This window comes from Phacochoerus africanus, chromosome 4 (genome assembly GCF_016906955.1).
Source record: "Phacochoerus africanus isolate WHEZ1 chromosome 4, ROS_Pafr_v1, whole genome shotgun sequence".
NCBI lineage: Eukaryota > Metazoa > Chordata > Mammalia > Artiodactyla > Suidae > Phacochoerus > Phacochoerus africanus.
Window position 1 is genome coordinate 73532643 of NC_062547.1, and position 17656 is coordinate 73550298.

At 47.1% G+C, this 17656-nt stretch overlaps 1 protein-coding gene across 4 annotated transcripts in view; it reads left to right on the forward strand.

Moving 5' to 3' along the window:
• Nucleotides 1-4586, forward strand: part of SAFB2 (scaffold attachment factor B2) — a 37601-nt gene extending 33015 nt beyond the window's left edge. For all 4 annotated transcript variants that reach the window (XM_047777400.1, XM_047777401.1, XM_047777402.1 and 1 more), the window contains 5 exons: nucleotides 285-327; nucleotides 1301-1431; nucleotides 3591-3703; nucleotides 3865-3931; nucleotides 4192-4586. In XM_047777400.1, the coding sequence (XP_047633356.1) occupies nucleotides 285-327; nucleotides 1301-1431; nucleotides 3591-3703; nucleotides 3865-3931; nucleotides 4192-4348 (511 nt within the window). In that variant the 3' untranslated portion in view covers nucleotides 4349-4586. The remainder of the gene's footprint in view (nucleotides 1-284; nucleotides 328-1300; nucleotides 1432-3590; nucleotides 3704-3864; nucleotides 3932-4191) is intronic.
• The last annotated feature ends 13070 nt before the right edge of the window (nucleotides 4587-17656 follow it).

Below are 17656 nucleotides of genomic sequence, written 5' to 3' on the forward strand. Positions count from 1 at the left end.
GGCCTTGGCTTCATGGTGTGGATCTCTACTTCTGAGACCCCCTCCGAGGGATTTTAGTTTAGCAAAACCTTCATTCCCACCTTCTTAGGATCCGACTTCATTCCCAACCCCAGGAAACAGCCTTTAGATGTGAGCCAGCATTTTTTTTCAGGCCAGCAAATTACAGTTTTTATGTGGTGAAAGAGGATAAGTACCCCAATTGTGGAACTCTTTTTGTGTGGCCTTATAGCAATGTTGTATGGAGCCATCAGCTGCCATTGGAATGAGATATTTCCCTTTTGCAGGAGGGAAGGTTCAAGGTCAGTGATGGGAGAGCGAGATGGGCAGGTGAGTAAAAGCCAGACACCAAGACGGGGGTGGGGGGGGTGCCTGCTTTCGTGGGCTGGGTGGGAGCATGGCCATGGCAGTTCTGGCTAATGAGTACGTATTCACAGAATTGATTGCTCCCTGTTTAGTGAGTCTACAAAGGGCATGTTCTTCATTTTATTCAGGAGAAACTGAATAAAGAGATACCTGGTTACCTACTTGTTTAGAGTGCCTTCAAGTCTAGGCACTGCTGGATCCCCCAAATGGGGGCTTAGCGGCAGCATGTTAAGGCAGCATGTTAAGGGGTCATTTAGCTCATGTTTTAGGGTGTTCCTTTGTTTCTGGTACTGGTGTGGGTCCCTTTGTCTCCTGTGGTCTGCAGGTACCCTGTGAGGGGTGCCTAGGGTATCAGAGGATGTGGGAGACCGCCACAAGAAAGGTGGGGGGCGGTATCACAATTGTGGCTTTTTAAAAATAGGGGTGTGTGTTTTGAGAGAATGTTATAGTGTCACTGGCCAGGGGTTCTGAACCACCCCCACCTGTGGTACTTGCCTCTGGGCGTCATTGTGAGAGGCCCATGCCACCTCCATGTTACTATGAACAGAGGGATATGAGAGCACTGGCCCATCCTAGTGGTGTGGGAAAAGCCCACCTGTCACCAGCAAGGAGCACATGTCCTGATTCTTTAGGGTCTAAGTAACTCTTCTCAGTGGACCCCAAAGAGGGGGGCTCTCCATGCTCACAGAGCAGGAGGAGCCCTTCACTGGCCCTTTTTGTGGCGCTCTAGTGGGGGATTGGGGTTTTAAGTGAGGAGGAGATTAGGAAGTGTCAAAAGGGACCTGGGCAGGTCTCTAGGGTGGCTGAGGGTGCAGAGCCATACCACTGACCACTGAGACAGGGTCTGCAGGTCGGCAAGATCTAGAAGGTGAGCCTGCTGCAGGCCTGTCCAGTAGTGGTGTGGCTGGAGTTGCCCTGTCCCTCTTGTGTCTTCTAGCACTATTCAGACGACCGCCACGGCCACGGAGGACCACCAGAGCGCCACGGCCGGGACTCCCGAGACGGCTGGGGGGGCTACGGCTCTGACAAGAGGATAAGTGAGGGCCGGGGGCCCCCGCCTCCACCCAGGTTAGCAGGCAGGCCACAGCGGGGCCAAGCATCTCTGTTGCACCAGGTCAGAGGTTGGCTAATCTAAAAGTGAACTTGTCATGTGCACCTGTCACCTTGCCCAAACTTGCTCTGCCTGACTTGATGTGTCCAGGTTCACCCCTAGGTATGAATGTCCCCTCATGAGCCTTGCCTGCTGAAGGAGACAGCCCTGAAGCCATCTAAGACTTGTTCCTGTCAGTAGTAGGGAAACTTTACTCCACCCCTTGAAGTTGTCTTCAAACATAAGTAAGGCTGCCATTAGGGATACCAGAAGTTTCTATTACATCTCCAGGTGGGTTTTCAGGTGTTACTCTAAAACTGGGGTGCTGGTCTGATCCTTAGAAGTCTACTTAAAATTTGGTCCTTTAAGATCGTTTAATCCGCTTTGCCTTATATTTAAATGGGAGAGTACCTGCTTAGGCAGAACATAGCACTGAGCAGTGTTACTGTGTGACTGGGTGGCTTTCACACAATGGCAGATGCTACACATGCCTGGGGGCACGCTCACCCTTGCAGAGAGGTATTGGGGATCTGTCTGCTGGGTTCCTGGTCCTGGGCCTTGGAGTGGTGGTCAGCTGGTGGCCAGTGCACTCATCCTTCCATACTCTGCCTAAGTCTGGGAAGCTTTCCTGGACAGTCTTCAGGGGCTGTTGGTACCAGCATGTCGGAACTGTGTTTGGATTTTCATCTCAGAGCATTTCTTTCTGAAACTTTATTTTTTTATTTTTTTGCTTTTTAGGGCCGCACCCGAGGCGTATGGAGGTTCCCAGGCTAGGGGTCCAATGGGAGCTGTAGCTGCTGGCCAACACCACAGCAACGCCGGATCCTTAACCCACTGAGCAAGGCCAGGGATCTGAGCCATGACGGGAACTCCTGAAACTTTTTAAAAGAGCTCCTTTGAGCTCTCATTTACATGCTGCACTTGTTTGTTTGTTTTGAGAGTTAATTTTTACTTGGAGCAAAATTAGGACTGAAGCCCAGAGACAGCATCTCAGGTAGCCCAAAGAAACCGCTCTCCACACGCTGCGCATTTTACTCACATAAAGTGTACAGTTGACTTTCAGTATTCAGTTAATGCACCCATCACCACAATTTCAGAGCATTTTCATCACCACCAAAAGAAAACCTCATTAGCAGTCACTCCCCAGTCTCTTGGCAACCACTAACTTGCTTTCTGTCTCTGAACTTGCTGGTTCTGAGTTTATCACAGAAGTGAAATCTCACACAGAAGGAAGCCTTCTGTGTCTGCTTCTCTAACTGAACATCATGATCTCAAGGCCCATCTGTGTTTTTAGCAAGTGTTAGTGCTTCATTCCTTTTCATGGCCGATAAATATTCCAGTGTGTGGATGGACACTTTGGTGGTTGCCACTCTTGGACTGTTAAGAGAATTATGCTGCTGAGAACATTAGTGTCCAAGTTTGTTGGGTTTTGTTTTGATTGTTTTTTTTTTTTTTGTCTTTTTAGGGCTGCACCCACAGCATGTGGAGGTTCCTTGGCTAGGGGTTAAATCAGAGCTGTAGCTGCCACCATCCTGCACCACAGCCACAGCAATGGCCAGATCCAAGCTGCATCTGTGACCTACACCACAGCTTAAGGCAACACCAGATCCTTAACCCACTGAGAGAGACTAGGGATCAAACCTGCATCCTCATGAATACTAGCCGGATTTGTAACCTGCTGTGCTACGACGGGAATTTCAGTGACCAAGTTTTTGTATAAACCCGTGTTTAGCGTTCTTTCAGACATCTAGGAGTGGAATTGCTGGGTCACATGGTCTGTGTTTAACCTTTTAAGGATCCATTGCACTGTTTTCCAAGGAGGCTGCAGCATTTTATGTTCCCATCTGTGTTTCTCCACATTTTCACCAACACTTGGCATTGTCTGTCTTTTTGATAACAGCCATCCTAGTGGGGAAGAGGTGGTGTCTCACGTCTCACTTGTGTGGTTGTGATGTCAGCTGTGCTGAATATGTTCTCATGTGCTTCCTGGCCACGTGTATCCTTTGGGGAAGCGTCTGTTTCTATTCTTTGCCCACTTCTCTAAGAAACCCTTGGCAGTAGGGCACATCATCCACGCCGCACCTCACCTTAGCCGCCCAGTGGGACATTTGTGTATCTGCTTTTTGTTTTGGCAAAGGGGTGGACGTGACTGGGTGGAACACAATCCAAGGCTCGAAGAGCATCAGGAGCGCACCTGGCCAGGCACAGTGGATGCAGGCACGGCGGGCCGGGAGCACTTGCGGTGGCAAGGTATGGGCTGACTGCTTGTGGGTCGGGAAGGGGCTCCAGGGTGGGGGTGGCCACAGTCCCAGAGCTCTCCAGAGACCAGAGCCGTGCAGCTGCCCCCCCCCCGCCCCCCGCTTTTCCAGAGCTTCCGAGAAGGGAGTATTGGCAAAACTCTTCTCTTCCAGGTGGTGAGAGGGGTCTTTCTGGGCCCTCGGGCCCAGGGCACATGGCAAATCGGGGCGGAATATCGGGGTAAGAAGCTTTGTCTTGCTCCTCACTTCCTCTCTTTCTGCGTGTTTTATCAGCGTCCTGGGTCGAATGTTTTAAAAACCCCCAAAGTAGCTCTTGGCGACTTATGCAAATAACATTCTTCCCTGAGATGCAACCTGTGATTATGATTTTTCTCATCTGGAAAAAGTCAAAGGGCTCTAAAGGCTTCAGAGCCGCCGTTTGCTGCACAGCGACACAGAATGCGAGATGCTTCCGGGACCAACATGTGCCTTTGTTCCTAGGCGAGGCGGCTTTGCACACAGCGGGCATTCCCAGGGTCACATGGTGCCTGCCGGAGGCCTAGACGGTGGAGGACTGGCCGGCCAGGACCGGGGCAGCAGAGTCCCGCACCCCCACCCTCACCCTCACCCATACCCTCATTTCACCCGCCGCTACTAGACCCACCCCACTCTGCGTGTCCTGCTGTTGGACAGATGGACTGTTGAATCTCTTAGGGTTACCTTGAACTTGTGGGATATTTTAAGAAACAAAAGCAAATCCTGCCACCATGTTGTAGCTCAATACAATGTGAATTCACTTTTTTTTAAAAAAAAATAAATGTGTTCTGCCATTTTTAAGACAAGGTTTCTGTTAACGAGGCATTCCATTTTCCATTAATAAAAGTTTATGGTTCGCACTTGGTGTGTGTCTCAGTGATTACAGAGGAGAGCGCGGTGTTTACCCTCAGTATCACCTTGGTACATTTGAGTAGCAGAGGCAAACTCACATTAGGGAATTCTCAGAGCTGTTCAGTGAGGCGGGGTGTCTGTCTCCCCATCGAATAGATGAGGAAATGGGTACAGGGGTCATATACTCACCCAAAGTCAGAGAGCACATGCATGGCAGAGCTGGGATAGGAATTAGGAATTCTTCACTGAGGGGAGGATATTTGTTTTGGGGCCCTTGGACCAGTCACTTCACCTTTTGTTCCAGGTCCTTGGAGTGAGTGGCCGGCAGTGGTATGCAGTTTGGGGGTCTGGCAGAAGAGGGGATGGGGAGCCCCCTGCTTGGCATGAGCCCAGTGGTGCCTGATCCACCCATTTTTATGGAAATGTGAATTCTTAGGTGAAATGTCATTTGTGATTTCTAGCAGTAGCAATTTTCTTCATTAAAAACCACCAGATGAGCATTCCCATTGTGGTTCAGCAGATTACAAACCCAACTAGTATTCATGAGAATGTGGATTTGATCCCTGGCCTCACTCAGTGGGGGTTAGGGAGCTGATGTTGCCGTGAGCTGTGGTGAAGGTCACAGATGTGATTTGAGTCCCGCGTTGCTGTCTGTGGCATAGGCTGGCAGCTGCAGCTGCAGCTCCCAATTTGGCCCCTAGCCTGGGAACTTTCATATGACCCATGTGTGGCCCTGAGAAGCAAAGCAGACAAGCAAAAAACTATGAGACAAGGTCCCTGTCTGGCCAGCAGTGCCTCACGCCAGCCCTTTGAGCCAGGCCCTTCTGGTGTGGCTCCACAGTGAAGTGTCTCTTCAGCCAGGGGGATACTTGCTGCCCCAGCAGAGCTGATGTTGACAGGGACAGGGTGACCACAGGCATGTTGGGGCAGGGAAAGGGCCCATCCCTACTCATGAGGGGTGACCTGGGGGCCTTTGGAGGGCCTGGGTCACAGAGAAGGCTCACTTCCCACAAGTTCCAGCCTTGGGCTGGCAAGGTGAGAGTTAACCCATGTGCCGCCTGCTGGAAACCTCCTCTTTCTCCGTAACTAGGACAGCCACCCCACAGGCCCTAGAACAATTGCCAATTCTCCTGGAGTCCCCTGTGTTCCTGATGGGGTGTTTAGTTTTAAAAGAGCAATCTGAAAATCCAACTCAGCGTGCCATGGAAGCCAGAGCATGAAAGGCATGCTGGTGCTGGCCCCCGTCCTGTCTGTCTGAACTGCCCAAATAAACACATTGTGTGCTTCCCTCCCCACAGGGGCTTTTAGAGTCATTTTCCAATGACAAATTGATGGGACACAGTCTCCATGGTGCACTTGGGGCAAGTATGGCATGTTTTCTTCTGCCTCATCTAACCACTCTGCATTTTAGTCTATAGTTATGGTCAGAAAAAATGCTTAATATGATTTCAGTTTTCTTAAATTTGCCAAGCCTTGATTTGTGGCCCAGAATGTGATCTATCCTAGGAAATGTTCTGTGTGCACTTGAGAAGAATGCGTATTCTGCTGCTTTTGGATGGAATGTTCTATAAATATCCAAGTCCATCTGATCTGATGCATCATTTAAGGCCTGGATGATTTTCTGTGTGAAAAATCTGTCCATTGCTGCAAGTGGGGTGTTATTGAAGTCCCCTGCTATTATTGTGTTACTGTCGGTTTCTCCTTTTAAGGTTGTTAGCAGTTACCTTATATATTGATGTGATCCTATGGTGGGTGCATATGTATTTACAATTGTTACATCTTCTTGGATTGATCATTTGATCATTATGTAATGTCCTTCTTTGTCTCTTATTCTTTAAGGTCTGTTTGTTGTTTATGAATATTGCTACTCTAGCTTTCTTTGATTTCCCTTTGCATGGAGTATTTTTTCCCATCCTCCCAATTTCAGTTTGTACACATCCCTAGAACTGAAGTGGGTCTCTTGAAGACAGCAAAATATATGGGTCTTGTTTCTGTATCCATTCAGTCAGTCTTTGTCTTTTGGTTGGGGTGTTTAGTCCATTTACATTTAAGGTAATTTTCCGTATGTGTGTTCTTACTTACATTTAATTAACTGTTTTGGATTTGTTTTTGTTGGTCTTTTTTCTTCCCTTCTTGTTCTCTTGTGATTTGATGACTGGTGTTGTGTTTGGATTGTTTTCACTTATTTGCTTGTGTATCTATTGTAGATTTTTGGTTTGTGGTTACCATGAAGTTTTGATACAGGAGTCTGTGTATATACAAGATTGTTTTCAGTTGTGGTCTCTTAATTGCAAGTGAATGAATCTCCAGTATCCTGCATTTGTACCCTCCTCACAATTTCTGGTTTTGGTGACATATTTGTGTGTGGATGATTTCCTACCTTTATTATGTGTATGCCTTTACCAGTGATCCTTGTCATTTGTAATATTTTTGTTTCTAATTATGACCTTTTCTTTTCTACCTAGAGAAGTTCTTTTAGTATTTCTTGTAAAGCTGGTTTAGTGGTGCTGAATTAGCTTTTGCTTGTCTTTAAAGCTTTTGATTTCTCTTTCAAATCAGAATGAGAGCCTTGCTGGGTAATCTTGTATGGAGTTTTTTTTTTTTTTTTTTTTCTTTTCATCATTTTAAGTGTATTGTGCTACTCCCTTCTGGCCTGCAGAATTTCTGCTGAAAAATCTGCTGATAACCTTATTGGGGTTCCCTTGTATGTTATTTGTTGCTTTCCCCAGCTGCTTTCAGTATTTTCTCTTTGTCTTTAATTTTGGTCAGTTTGATTAATAAGTGTCTCAGGGTGTTCCTCCTTGGGTTTATTTTATATGGTACTCATTGTGCTTCCTGGATTTGAATGAGTGATTCCTTTACCATGTTAGGGAAGTTTTCAGCTATTATCTCTTCAAATATCTTCTCTGGCCTTCTCTCTCTCCTCTCCTTCTGCACCCCTATAATTCTGATGTTGGTGCATTTAATGTTGTCCCACAGTTCTCTTAGACTGTCTTCATTTCTTTTCAGTCTTTTTTCTCTTTTCTGTTCTGCATGAGTGATTTCCACTAGTCTGTCTTCCACCTCACTTATTCGTCTTTCTGCCTCCTGTATTCTGCTGTTGGTTGTTTCTAGTGAATTTTTTATTTCAAGTATTTTGCCTCTATGCTTGCCTAACCCTTAAATCTTCTATTTCTTTGCTCACTGTTTCTTGTAATTTATCAATCTTTGCCTCCAGTTTATTTCCAAGATCTTGAATCATCTGTACTATCATTAGTCTAAAGTATTTTTCCTGGAGGTTTGTAATCTCCAGATCACTTACCTGTTCTTCTGGGATTTTGTCTTGTTCCCTTATCTGAGTCATATTTGTCTGCCTTTTCATTTTGTATAGATTTTTGGTGTGGTCTCCTTTTTGCAGACAATAGGGTTGTAGCTTCCCTTGGCTTCTGATGTCTGCCCCCTTGTGGCTGAAATTGGTGCAGGGGCTTGCTTCAGGCTTCCTGATAGGAGTGGCTGGTGCCCACCCACTGATGGGTGGAGCTGATTCTCATCCCTCTGGTGGGTGGGGCTTTGTCTCTGGATGTGATTAGAAGTGGCTATATGCCTGGAGGGCGGGTCTTTAGGCAGCCTCTTTACTGATGGGTGGAGCTGTGTTCTGAAACCAGTTTGTTTGGCATGGGGCTTCTCAGCCCCCTTTGGTGGGGCCAGATTTTTCCAAAATGGTCACCTCTAGAGGAGTTCACCCCGATGATTATTCCTGAGATCTTTGCCTCCAATGTCCTTCCCCCACAATGAGCCCCTGTCACCCCCTGTTTTCCCAGGAGATCCTCCAAGAGCTGCAATCAGGTCTGACCCAGGATCCCTGAGTTGTGGTTGTGGCATAGGCCAGCAGCTGCAGCTCCAATTCAACCCCTAGCCTGGGAACTTCCATAGGCCACAAATGTGGCCCTAAAAAAAAAAAAAAAAAAAAAAAAAAAGATTAGGGGGGTGTAAAACAATAGAAATGGATCCCATCCTAGTCCTTGAGGCCAGGAGTCCAAAATTAAGGTGTCAACAAGGTTCTTTCTGAGGCCATGAGGGGGTGTCTATTCCAGGCCCTCTTCCAGCTTCCTGTGGTCGCCGACAGTCCCAAGCATCCCTGACCTGTAATTGCATCACCCCATTTCTGCCTTCTTCACAAGCCTTCTCCCACTGTATGTCTGCATCCAAATTTCCCCTTTTTATATGTACAATCATACCGGACCAGGGCCCATCCTAATGACCTTCTTTTAATTTTACTTCCGGGAGTTCCCGTTTTGGCTTAGCAGTAATGAGCCCAACTAGTATCCCTGAGGTTGTGGGTTCGATCCCTGGCCTTGCTCAGTGGGTTAAGGATCTGGCTTTGCTGTAAACTGTGGTGTACATCATAGACACGGCTCAGATCCCACATTGCTGTAGCTGTGTTGTAGGCTGGCAGCTGCAGCTCCAATTCAACCCTTAGCCTAGGAACTTCCATATGCTACAGGTGTGACCCTAAAAAGCAAAAAAAAAAAAAAAAAAAATTACCTCTGTACAATTCCCTGGTGGCTCATTTGGTTAAGGATCTGGCATTGTCACTGCTGAGGCTCGAGTTGCAGCTTTGCTGCGGGTTCCATCCCTGGTCTGGGAAGTTTTGCATTCTGTGGATGCAGCTTAAAAAATAAAAATAAATGAAAATAAAAATAATTTCTATAATTTTATTAGAATTCCCTTGTAGCAAAGTAAGTTAAGGATCTGACGTTGTCACTGCATTGGCTGGGATCACTCCTGTGGCACAGGTTCAACGCCTGGCCTGGGGACTTCCACGTGGTGTGAGCATGGCCAAAAAAAAAAAAAAGATTACCTCTGTATAGGCCTCCAAGTCCAGTCACATCCTGAGGTCCTGGGGGCCAGGACTTAAACATGTGAGTTGTGGCAGGGCAGGGTGGGGAGATGGGGTGCTGTGAACTCAGCTCAGAGTTTTCATACTTAAGAGATTTTTCAGGAATACAACTTCTGGGTAAATTGAGGGGAAACGGCTTGTTGTTGAATCCAGAACCTTACCAAGAGTTCACCATTTCTATGTACAGACCTTTGGGGTCTAAAAATACCTCCCCTGCTGTTTCTGTCTGAGATTAGTCTGAAGAGGCCCACATGTCTGAGCACTTCATTGTGTGCGTGGTATAAGCACACAATGAAGTGTCTGAGCACTTACAGGCTGAATTAGTCAGTATTTATCAGACATTATTTTCTCTTTCTTTTTGAAAATATTTTTAATCATTTAGCTGTGGGGTGCCACAGCTTGATGAGGAATCTGTTGCTCATCCAGGGCTGGAACCTGGGCCACAGCAATGAAAATGCCAAATCCTAACCACTAGACCACCAGGGAACTCCCTTTAATCTTTTCTTTTTCATTTTAAAAAGTTTTATTATAGTTGATTTAGGAGTTCCCACTGTGGCACAATGGAATCGGTGGCATCTTGGGAGCACTGGGATGCAGGTTTGATCCCTGGCTCGTTGCAGTGGGTTAAGGATCCAGGGTTACTGCAGCTGTGGCTTAGGGAGAAGATATGGCTGGAATCTGATCCCTGCCTCAGGAGCTCTGTATGCCTCGGGGTGGCCAAAAAAGGGGAAAAAAAAGTATAGCTGATTTACAGAGTTGTAATAATTTCTGCTGTAGAGCAAAGTGATTCAGTCATACATGTACTCACACCCATTCTCTTAGATTCCTTTCCCATGTAGATTATCACAGAATACTGGGCAGAGTTCTCTGTGCTATACCACGGGTCCTGTTGGCCAATCATTCCATATACCTCAGCTTGCATATGCCAGTCTCAAACTCCCAGCCTATCCCACCCTTCCCACTTGTCCCCTTTGGTAACTGTAAGTTTGTTTTCAAAGTCTGAGTGTTTCTGTTCTGACAATAGGTTCATTGTATCCTTTTCTTAAAATTCCACATATAAGTGACATCATATGAATTTTGTCGTTCACTATCTGACTAACTTCATTTAGTATGGTCCATCCATGTTGCTGCCAATGGCATTATTTCATTCTTTTTTATGACTAAGTAATATTCCATTGTATACATGTACCACATTTTATGGTTTTCTCCAGATGGATGCTCAGGAGTGGGATTGCTAGATTATATAGTAGTTCTCTTTTTAGGTTTTTTTGTTTGTTTTTTCTTTTTTTTTAGGGCTGTACCCGAGTCATATGGAAGTTCCCAGGTTAGGGGTCAAATCAGAGCTACAGCTGCCAACCTACACCATAGCCACAGCAACACTGGATCTGAGTCATGTCCGTGACCTACACCACAGTCAAAGCAATGCCAGATCTCCGACCCACTGAGCGAGGCCAGGGATCGAACCCAAACCCTCACAGATACTAGTTAGGTTTGTGTCTGCTGTGCTACAACAAGAACTCCTATTTTTAGTTTTTTGAGGAACTTCCAAACTGTTTTCCATAGTGATTGTAGCAATTTACATTCCCACCCACACTGTAGGAGGGTTCCCTTTTCTTTGCACCTTCTCCAGCATTTATTTTTTGTAGACAATTTTAAGATGGCCATTCTGGCTGGTTTAAGATGGTACCTTGTAGTAGTTATGGTTTACATTTCACTAATAATTAGCGATGTTGAGCATCTTTTCATGTGTTTTTTGGCCATCTGTTTGTCTTCTTTGGAGAAATGTCTATTTAGATCTTTTGCCCATTTTTTGATTGGGTTTTTTTTTTTTTTATATTGAGCTGTATGAGTTGTTTGTATATTTTGGAGATTAATCCCTTGTCAGTCACATCATTTGCAAATATTTTCTCCCATTCTGTGTGTTGTCTTTAATTTTGTTTATGGTTTCCTTTGCTGTGCAAAAACTTTTAAGTTTAATTAGGTCCCATTTGTTTATTTTTGCTTTTATTTTCATTACTTCGGGAGGTGGATCTGAGAAGATATTCCTACAATTTTTGTCAGAGTTTTCAGTCTAAGTTTTCCTCTAAGAATTTTATAGTAGCCAGTCTTATATTTAGGTGTTTAATCCGTTTTTGAGTTTATTTTTGTGTGTGGTGTTAGGGAGTGTTCTAATTTCATTCCTTTACATGTAGCTGTCCAGTTTTCCCAGCACCACTTATTGAAGACTTAATTTCTTATCTTTATATCTGATAGTGCATCAAATGATTGTGTTGTTGAGGTTTTTTTTTTTTTAAAAAAAAAACATGTGTTGTTAGGTTATACTAACTCTGGTTTTTATTTCAAGAGAGAAAAAGGAGGTGGGAAAAATCTTTGTTTGAAGAGGAATCTGCTGGGAGTTCCCGCCATGGCATAGTGGGTTAAGAATCCGACTGCAGCAGCTTGGGTCCCTGAGGAGGCAAGGGTTCTATCCCAGGCCCAGTGCAGTGGATTGAAGGATCTGGCATAGGTCAGAAACATCAGGCTCCCTGGTTGCTCAGCAGGTTAAGGGTCTGGCACTGTCACTGCTGTGGCGCAGGTTCAATCTCTGGCCTGGGAATTTCTTCATGCCTTGAGTGCAGCCAAAAATGAACAAACAACCCAGAAAACAAGTGCTGGTGAAGATGTGGAGATGCTTGGAACCCTTGTGCACAGCTCCTGGGAATATAAAAAAGGGGATGCCCCTGTGGAAAACAGTCTGGCGGGTTTCTCAAAAGTTAAATATAGGATCACCATATGACACAAGAATTTTGCTCCTAGGTATATACACCCAGACCCTTAACCTGCTGAGCAACCAGGGAGCCTGATGTTTCTTTTTTTATTAGTAGCCATCCTATAGCTGTAGGTCCAATTTGACCCCTAACCTGGGAACCTCCATATGCCATGGGTGCAGCCCTAAAAAGCAAAATAATAATAATAATGATAATAATAATAGCCATTCTAATGGGGGAGTATTGGTATGGATGAACAGATTGTGGTCCAACCATACAGTGGAATATTAGTCAGCCTTTGAAAGGAAGGGAATGTTGACACACATGGCAGACTGCAGCATGGATGGGATCTTGACATAATGCTCAGTAAAACAAGCTAGACACACAGGAACAAATACTGAATGAGTCCACTCACAGGAGGTCCCTAGAGAAATCAGATCTGTAGAGACAGAAAGTAGATGGTAGGGCCAGGGGCTTGGGGAGGGGGATGGAGACTAAGGGCTCAAAGGAGAGATGAGAAAGTTCTGGAGATAAGTTCCCACTTCGGCTCACTGGTAACGAGCTGACTAGTATCCATGAGGATGCCTGTTCGATCCCTGGCCTTGCTCAGTGGGTTAAGGATCTGGCATTGCCATGAGCTGTGGTGTAGGCTGCAGACGTAGCTTGGATCCTGGGTTGCTGTGACTGTGGTGTAGGCCGGCAGCTGTAGCTCCCGACTTGACCCCTAGCCTGAGAACTTTCATATGCCAAGGGTGCAGCCCTAAAAACCGTAAGTCTCAGGTTTGATCCCTGGCCTCAGTGGGTTAAGGATCTGGCATAGCCGAAGGCTGCAGCATAGGTGGCAGATGTGTCTCGGATCCTATTTGGCTGTAGCTGTGGCTGTGGCTGGCAGCTGCAGCTCCAATTAGACCCCTAGTCTGGGAACTAATATATGCTGTGGGTGCGGCCCTAAAAAAGGTGAAAAAAAAGTTTTTAAATAAAAAATATATACATTTATTGAGCACCTACTGTATGCCAGGATCAATTCTGGGAAACCTATAGGAACTGGGCCTAGGGTGTTCATGTCTTACAGGAGACCTGTAAAATGTTGTGAGGCCTGGTGAGGAAGAGTGAAGAAATGATCTGCTCCAAAAATACAAAAAGAAAACTGCAAGATCAGAATTAATATCTTATAAAATGTCTCCACATCTACAAAAATGTGTCAACTTCATCAACTGCTAAATTTTGTATTCATACAGATTTCATTATGTTTCAAAACAGCTCCTAGGTTAAATTTTCTCACTTTGCAGGAATTCCCAAGCCTGCACTATGATTGCCAGTCTCAAATTGCACGAGTTACTCTTAGTCAAATAATTTCCAATGCAACATTATAAAAAGGACTTTTTGATGTTTAAAAAATACAACCACAGATCCGTCAGTTTGTGGGGAGGTGGTGCCTTTTAACTGGTTTGTGGGTTGAGGGGTGGGGTCCTCCCATTTCTGCCCCTCCCTCGGTCACAGGATCACAGGGTGATGAGCCCGGTGGGTTCACATCCCAGCTCTTCTTCTTTCATCAGCTGTGTGTCCTTGGGAAAGTGGCTTACCCTCTCTGGAGCCCTCAGCATTCTCATGTTTCAAATGGGCTTCATGCTGCCACCCCAGGCTGCGGGACAGATTTGGTGGGTGATCATATCAGGTCCAGCCTTGGGTGCTGGAGGCCTCATGTGCTCAGCGGGATGTTGCTTTCTCGGAATCAGTGATCTCCTTTCCCCAGAGGGTGCGCTGATATTAGGATTTGTGTTTCACACAGTACCTGCCGGTTAATTGGGTGTGCGCTTCCTCTGGCTGCTGTAACAAATTCACACAGACTCCTCAGCTCACAGTTCTGGAGGCCAGAAGTCCTCAAATTCAAGGTGTCTGCAGGGTTGGTTCCTTCCAGAGGCTCTGGGGGAGCAATCTGACTCTGAGCCTTTTCTAGCTTCTCTAAGCAGCCCACATCCCTTGCCCCCTGGCCCCTTCCTCCATCTTCAGAGCCAGGAGAGCAGTGTTTTTCTGATTCTTTTTTCCATAGCCACATCTCCCTCCAACTGCAGTCAGGAAAGTTTCTTCAGTTTTGAAGATTCATGTGGTCCCATGGGACCCATGTGGATAATCCCCATCTCAAGGTCCTTAACCTCAGTCACATCTGCAGCAGTCCTTTTTGCCGGATCAGGTGACATTTTCACAGGTCCCAGGGCTTATGATGGGGACATCTTTAGGGAGAAGGGCATTATTTTGCCTTTCCCACTGGAGTATGATTGAATCTGCCTTGGGGGTCACAGGCGTGAGTACTGGCCAAGGAAGTGAGCCATCCATTGTTTGTTACCTGTGGCCAGAGACATCATGTGGTGTCCCCAAAGGCAGACATGCCCAGTCACAGCTTCTCTGGGGAGCAGAGTCCATTCCTGGGGAAGGCCAATCAGAGATGCAGGCTCAGAGCCCAAGAGAGGCTGGGCCTTGTCCTCAGGTCCCTCCTCCTCCTCAGCCGCCCCAGGATGCAGGGAGCCCCAGACCAAGGTCACGTGTTAGTGAAGTGACAATTGCTTTGAGCAGCGGTGAGCAAGCCAGACTCAGAGATCGTGGTCTGCATTATTTTGAGTGTGTTCCTAACCTTTAGAGTGGACTCCGACGCTGTCAGACCCCTAACCCGGCTGGAAACAGCCCCAGGGAAGGTTAAGGCAATGCCGAGGCTCCCAGAATCACTCCCGGAAAGGTGGGCACCCAGGAGCAGTGAGATGGCCCACAGGCTGCAGGGTTGTTACTGCACGACCTCAAATCCACAGCCACAAGCACCCTCCCTGTGTTTGCCTCCAGCAGCAAGTGCCAACACAACAGAGACCACACGGTACCACAGCACAAAGCACTGGGGACTCGAGATGCTTCCCCTCTTCACGAAACTTCCCAGACGATGCATGAAGCGGGATCCAGGGAGTTAAGCGTAAGCTGGTGTGGGCTGGCTGGCTCCTTCTCATCTCGCAGGTTGGTGTTCAGATTCCACCTCCTCCTCCAGGAGGTCTCCCCTGACCACTCCCCTCTTACCTGTCACTGTCTTCAGAGCTTGTCCTCACAGCCGCCTGTCCTCAGAGCTTATGTCTGCACCCTCCCCTGGAATGTAAACATCACTGGGGCGAGCATTCCTTCTCTCCTGGGTCTTACAATTACTCAGACCAACAGATCAGGAGATGACTGCCCCTGAAAACATTTCTTTGGTTTCCAAGAGGAGGGGGAGGTCAAGCCACGCTATCTATTTAGGGCCACATGGAGAAGCACCAGGGTTGGGGTGGGGGGGCAAAGGGATGGGGAAGATGTAGACCAGAGCCTTTATTATGGCTTCTATGGGAAGGAAGAGGGAAAGGGGGGTAAAGAGGCCCGAGATGGGCTAGTTTAAATAATGTCAGCAGGCTCTGAGGCAGTAGATGCTGGCTTTAGTTGCCTAACACCTGGCCTTGGGGTGATTAGGGTAGGGGGATAGTGCCCTCCCTCTTGAGTGTGAAAGCCCCATAGAGGAGGGGGTTAGGGTGTGAGCTCTGGATCGGCTGGTTTGCATATGAAGGGCACTCTGAGGGGCTTGTTTGCAGTCTCTGGGAATTAGCTGGCTCTGGGAGGGGCTGTCTCTCCTGGGTGAATGAGGCCCCAGATGTCAAAGCGTCAAAAATCAGGAAATACGGAGTTCCCGTCGTGGCTCAGTGGTTAACGAATCCAACTAGGAACCATGAGGTTGTGGGTTTGATACCTGGCCTCGCTCAGGCATAGCTGTGAGCTGTGGTGTAGGTTGCAGACCTGGCTTGGATGACCCCTTGCTGTGGCTCTGGTGTAGGCCAGCAGCTACAGCTCCAGTTAGCCCCCTATCCTGGGAACCTCCATATGCTGTGGGTGTGGTCCTAGAAAAGACAAAAAAAAAAAAAAAAAAGAAAAGTCAGGAAATAAAGACATGGTCAATACCCCTGGCATGTGGTAGACATGTAGTAAACGCTTATGGAGATGAGAAAGAGAGAAAGAACTCAATCATTTTCAAGTTTTCATTCCTCATCTGGTCTGTTGGGTCTTTTGAGGCCTAGTAGAAAACTCCCCTAGTTTAGACTGTCTGATGGGAACACCCAGTCCTTTTTTCATGTGCTGTCTTCAATAAACACCAGGTGGCAGGCGATCCCTGCTGAGATTGAGAGGGAGCCGTGAAAACACGTTTGGACGCATGCAGCAGTAAGGCTGCTGTTCCTGAGGAAAGATGGAGGAACACCTCTAGCAAGAGTTACCTCGGAAGGGAGGGAGGTGCTTGTTTAAAATGCAGGTTCCCGGGGCCCAACTCTGACCTACTGATCTGTTTCAGGCCCTACCTCCTGGGATCCTGACTGTTGAGAAGCCATTTCCAGGGGATCCTCACCATGGCCCTGTTGGGGAGGCCTCCATAAGGGCTGGGTGACTTAAGTGAGACCAAGCTAGGCTGGAGAATAAATAACCCCAGCTCTCTACATTTTGCCACCTGGATGACCTAGAGCCGGTTACCCTGAATGCCTCAGTTTTCTCATCATAAAGCAGGGCAATTTCTGAGGATGGAAGCAGATGATGCATTTAAAGTATTTTGCAGGCATTCCCGTTGTGGCCCAGTGGAAACAAATCCAACTAGGAACCTTGAGGTTGCCAGTGCGATCCCTGGCCTCACTCGGTGGGTTAAGGATCTGGCATTGCCATGAGCTGTGGTGTAGGTTGCAGACCCGGCTCGGATCCTGCATTGCTGTGGCTGTAGTGTAGGCTGGCAACTGTAGCTCCCAATTCGATCCCTAGCCCGGGAACCTCCATATGCCGCGGTGTGGCCCTTAAAAAGCAAAAAAAAAAAAAAAAAAAAAAATTGCACAGGGGAGTTCCCTGGTAGTCTAGTGCTTTCCCCACTGTAGCTGGGTTCAGTCTCTGGTCTGGAAACCGAGATCCCATATCAGGCCTCTGCATAAATCAGCCTCCAAAAATAGAGCACTTTCCACAAGACCCAGCATATAGTAGGTGCTTGGCCAATTATTGTGGTTTCTGTTAATTCTTCTATAAGAGCCAGGTCTAAATCAGGGCCTTCCACCTTCTAGTTAGAAATCCCTTCCTCTAATTAAGCGTGGCCTTTGGACTTGGGAAAAGGGATCCACTGGGCCTGCGTGCCCAACATGGCTGTGATCTAAAACATTGCATTAGCAGTTCTTACAAGAGGGCCTGTTTGGGCCTCCGGAAAGCTGCACACTGCCGGGTTAAGTGCTGGCAGCCGCTGATGGCACCTCGAGGCTGCTTCCAATCCCGCAGTCAGACCCACCTCGTGCCAACCAGCCATGAAACTGCCGGGCGTCCCACATACCCAGCCACAAAAACCTCTCCTTGGGTCCCTGTGGGGAAGCTCATAAAACGCACCGAAGCTTCCCCTGCCTAGATGCTGCAGGCCATGGTGGACCAAATATTT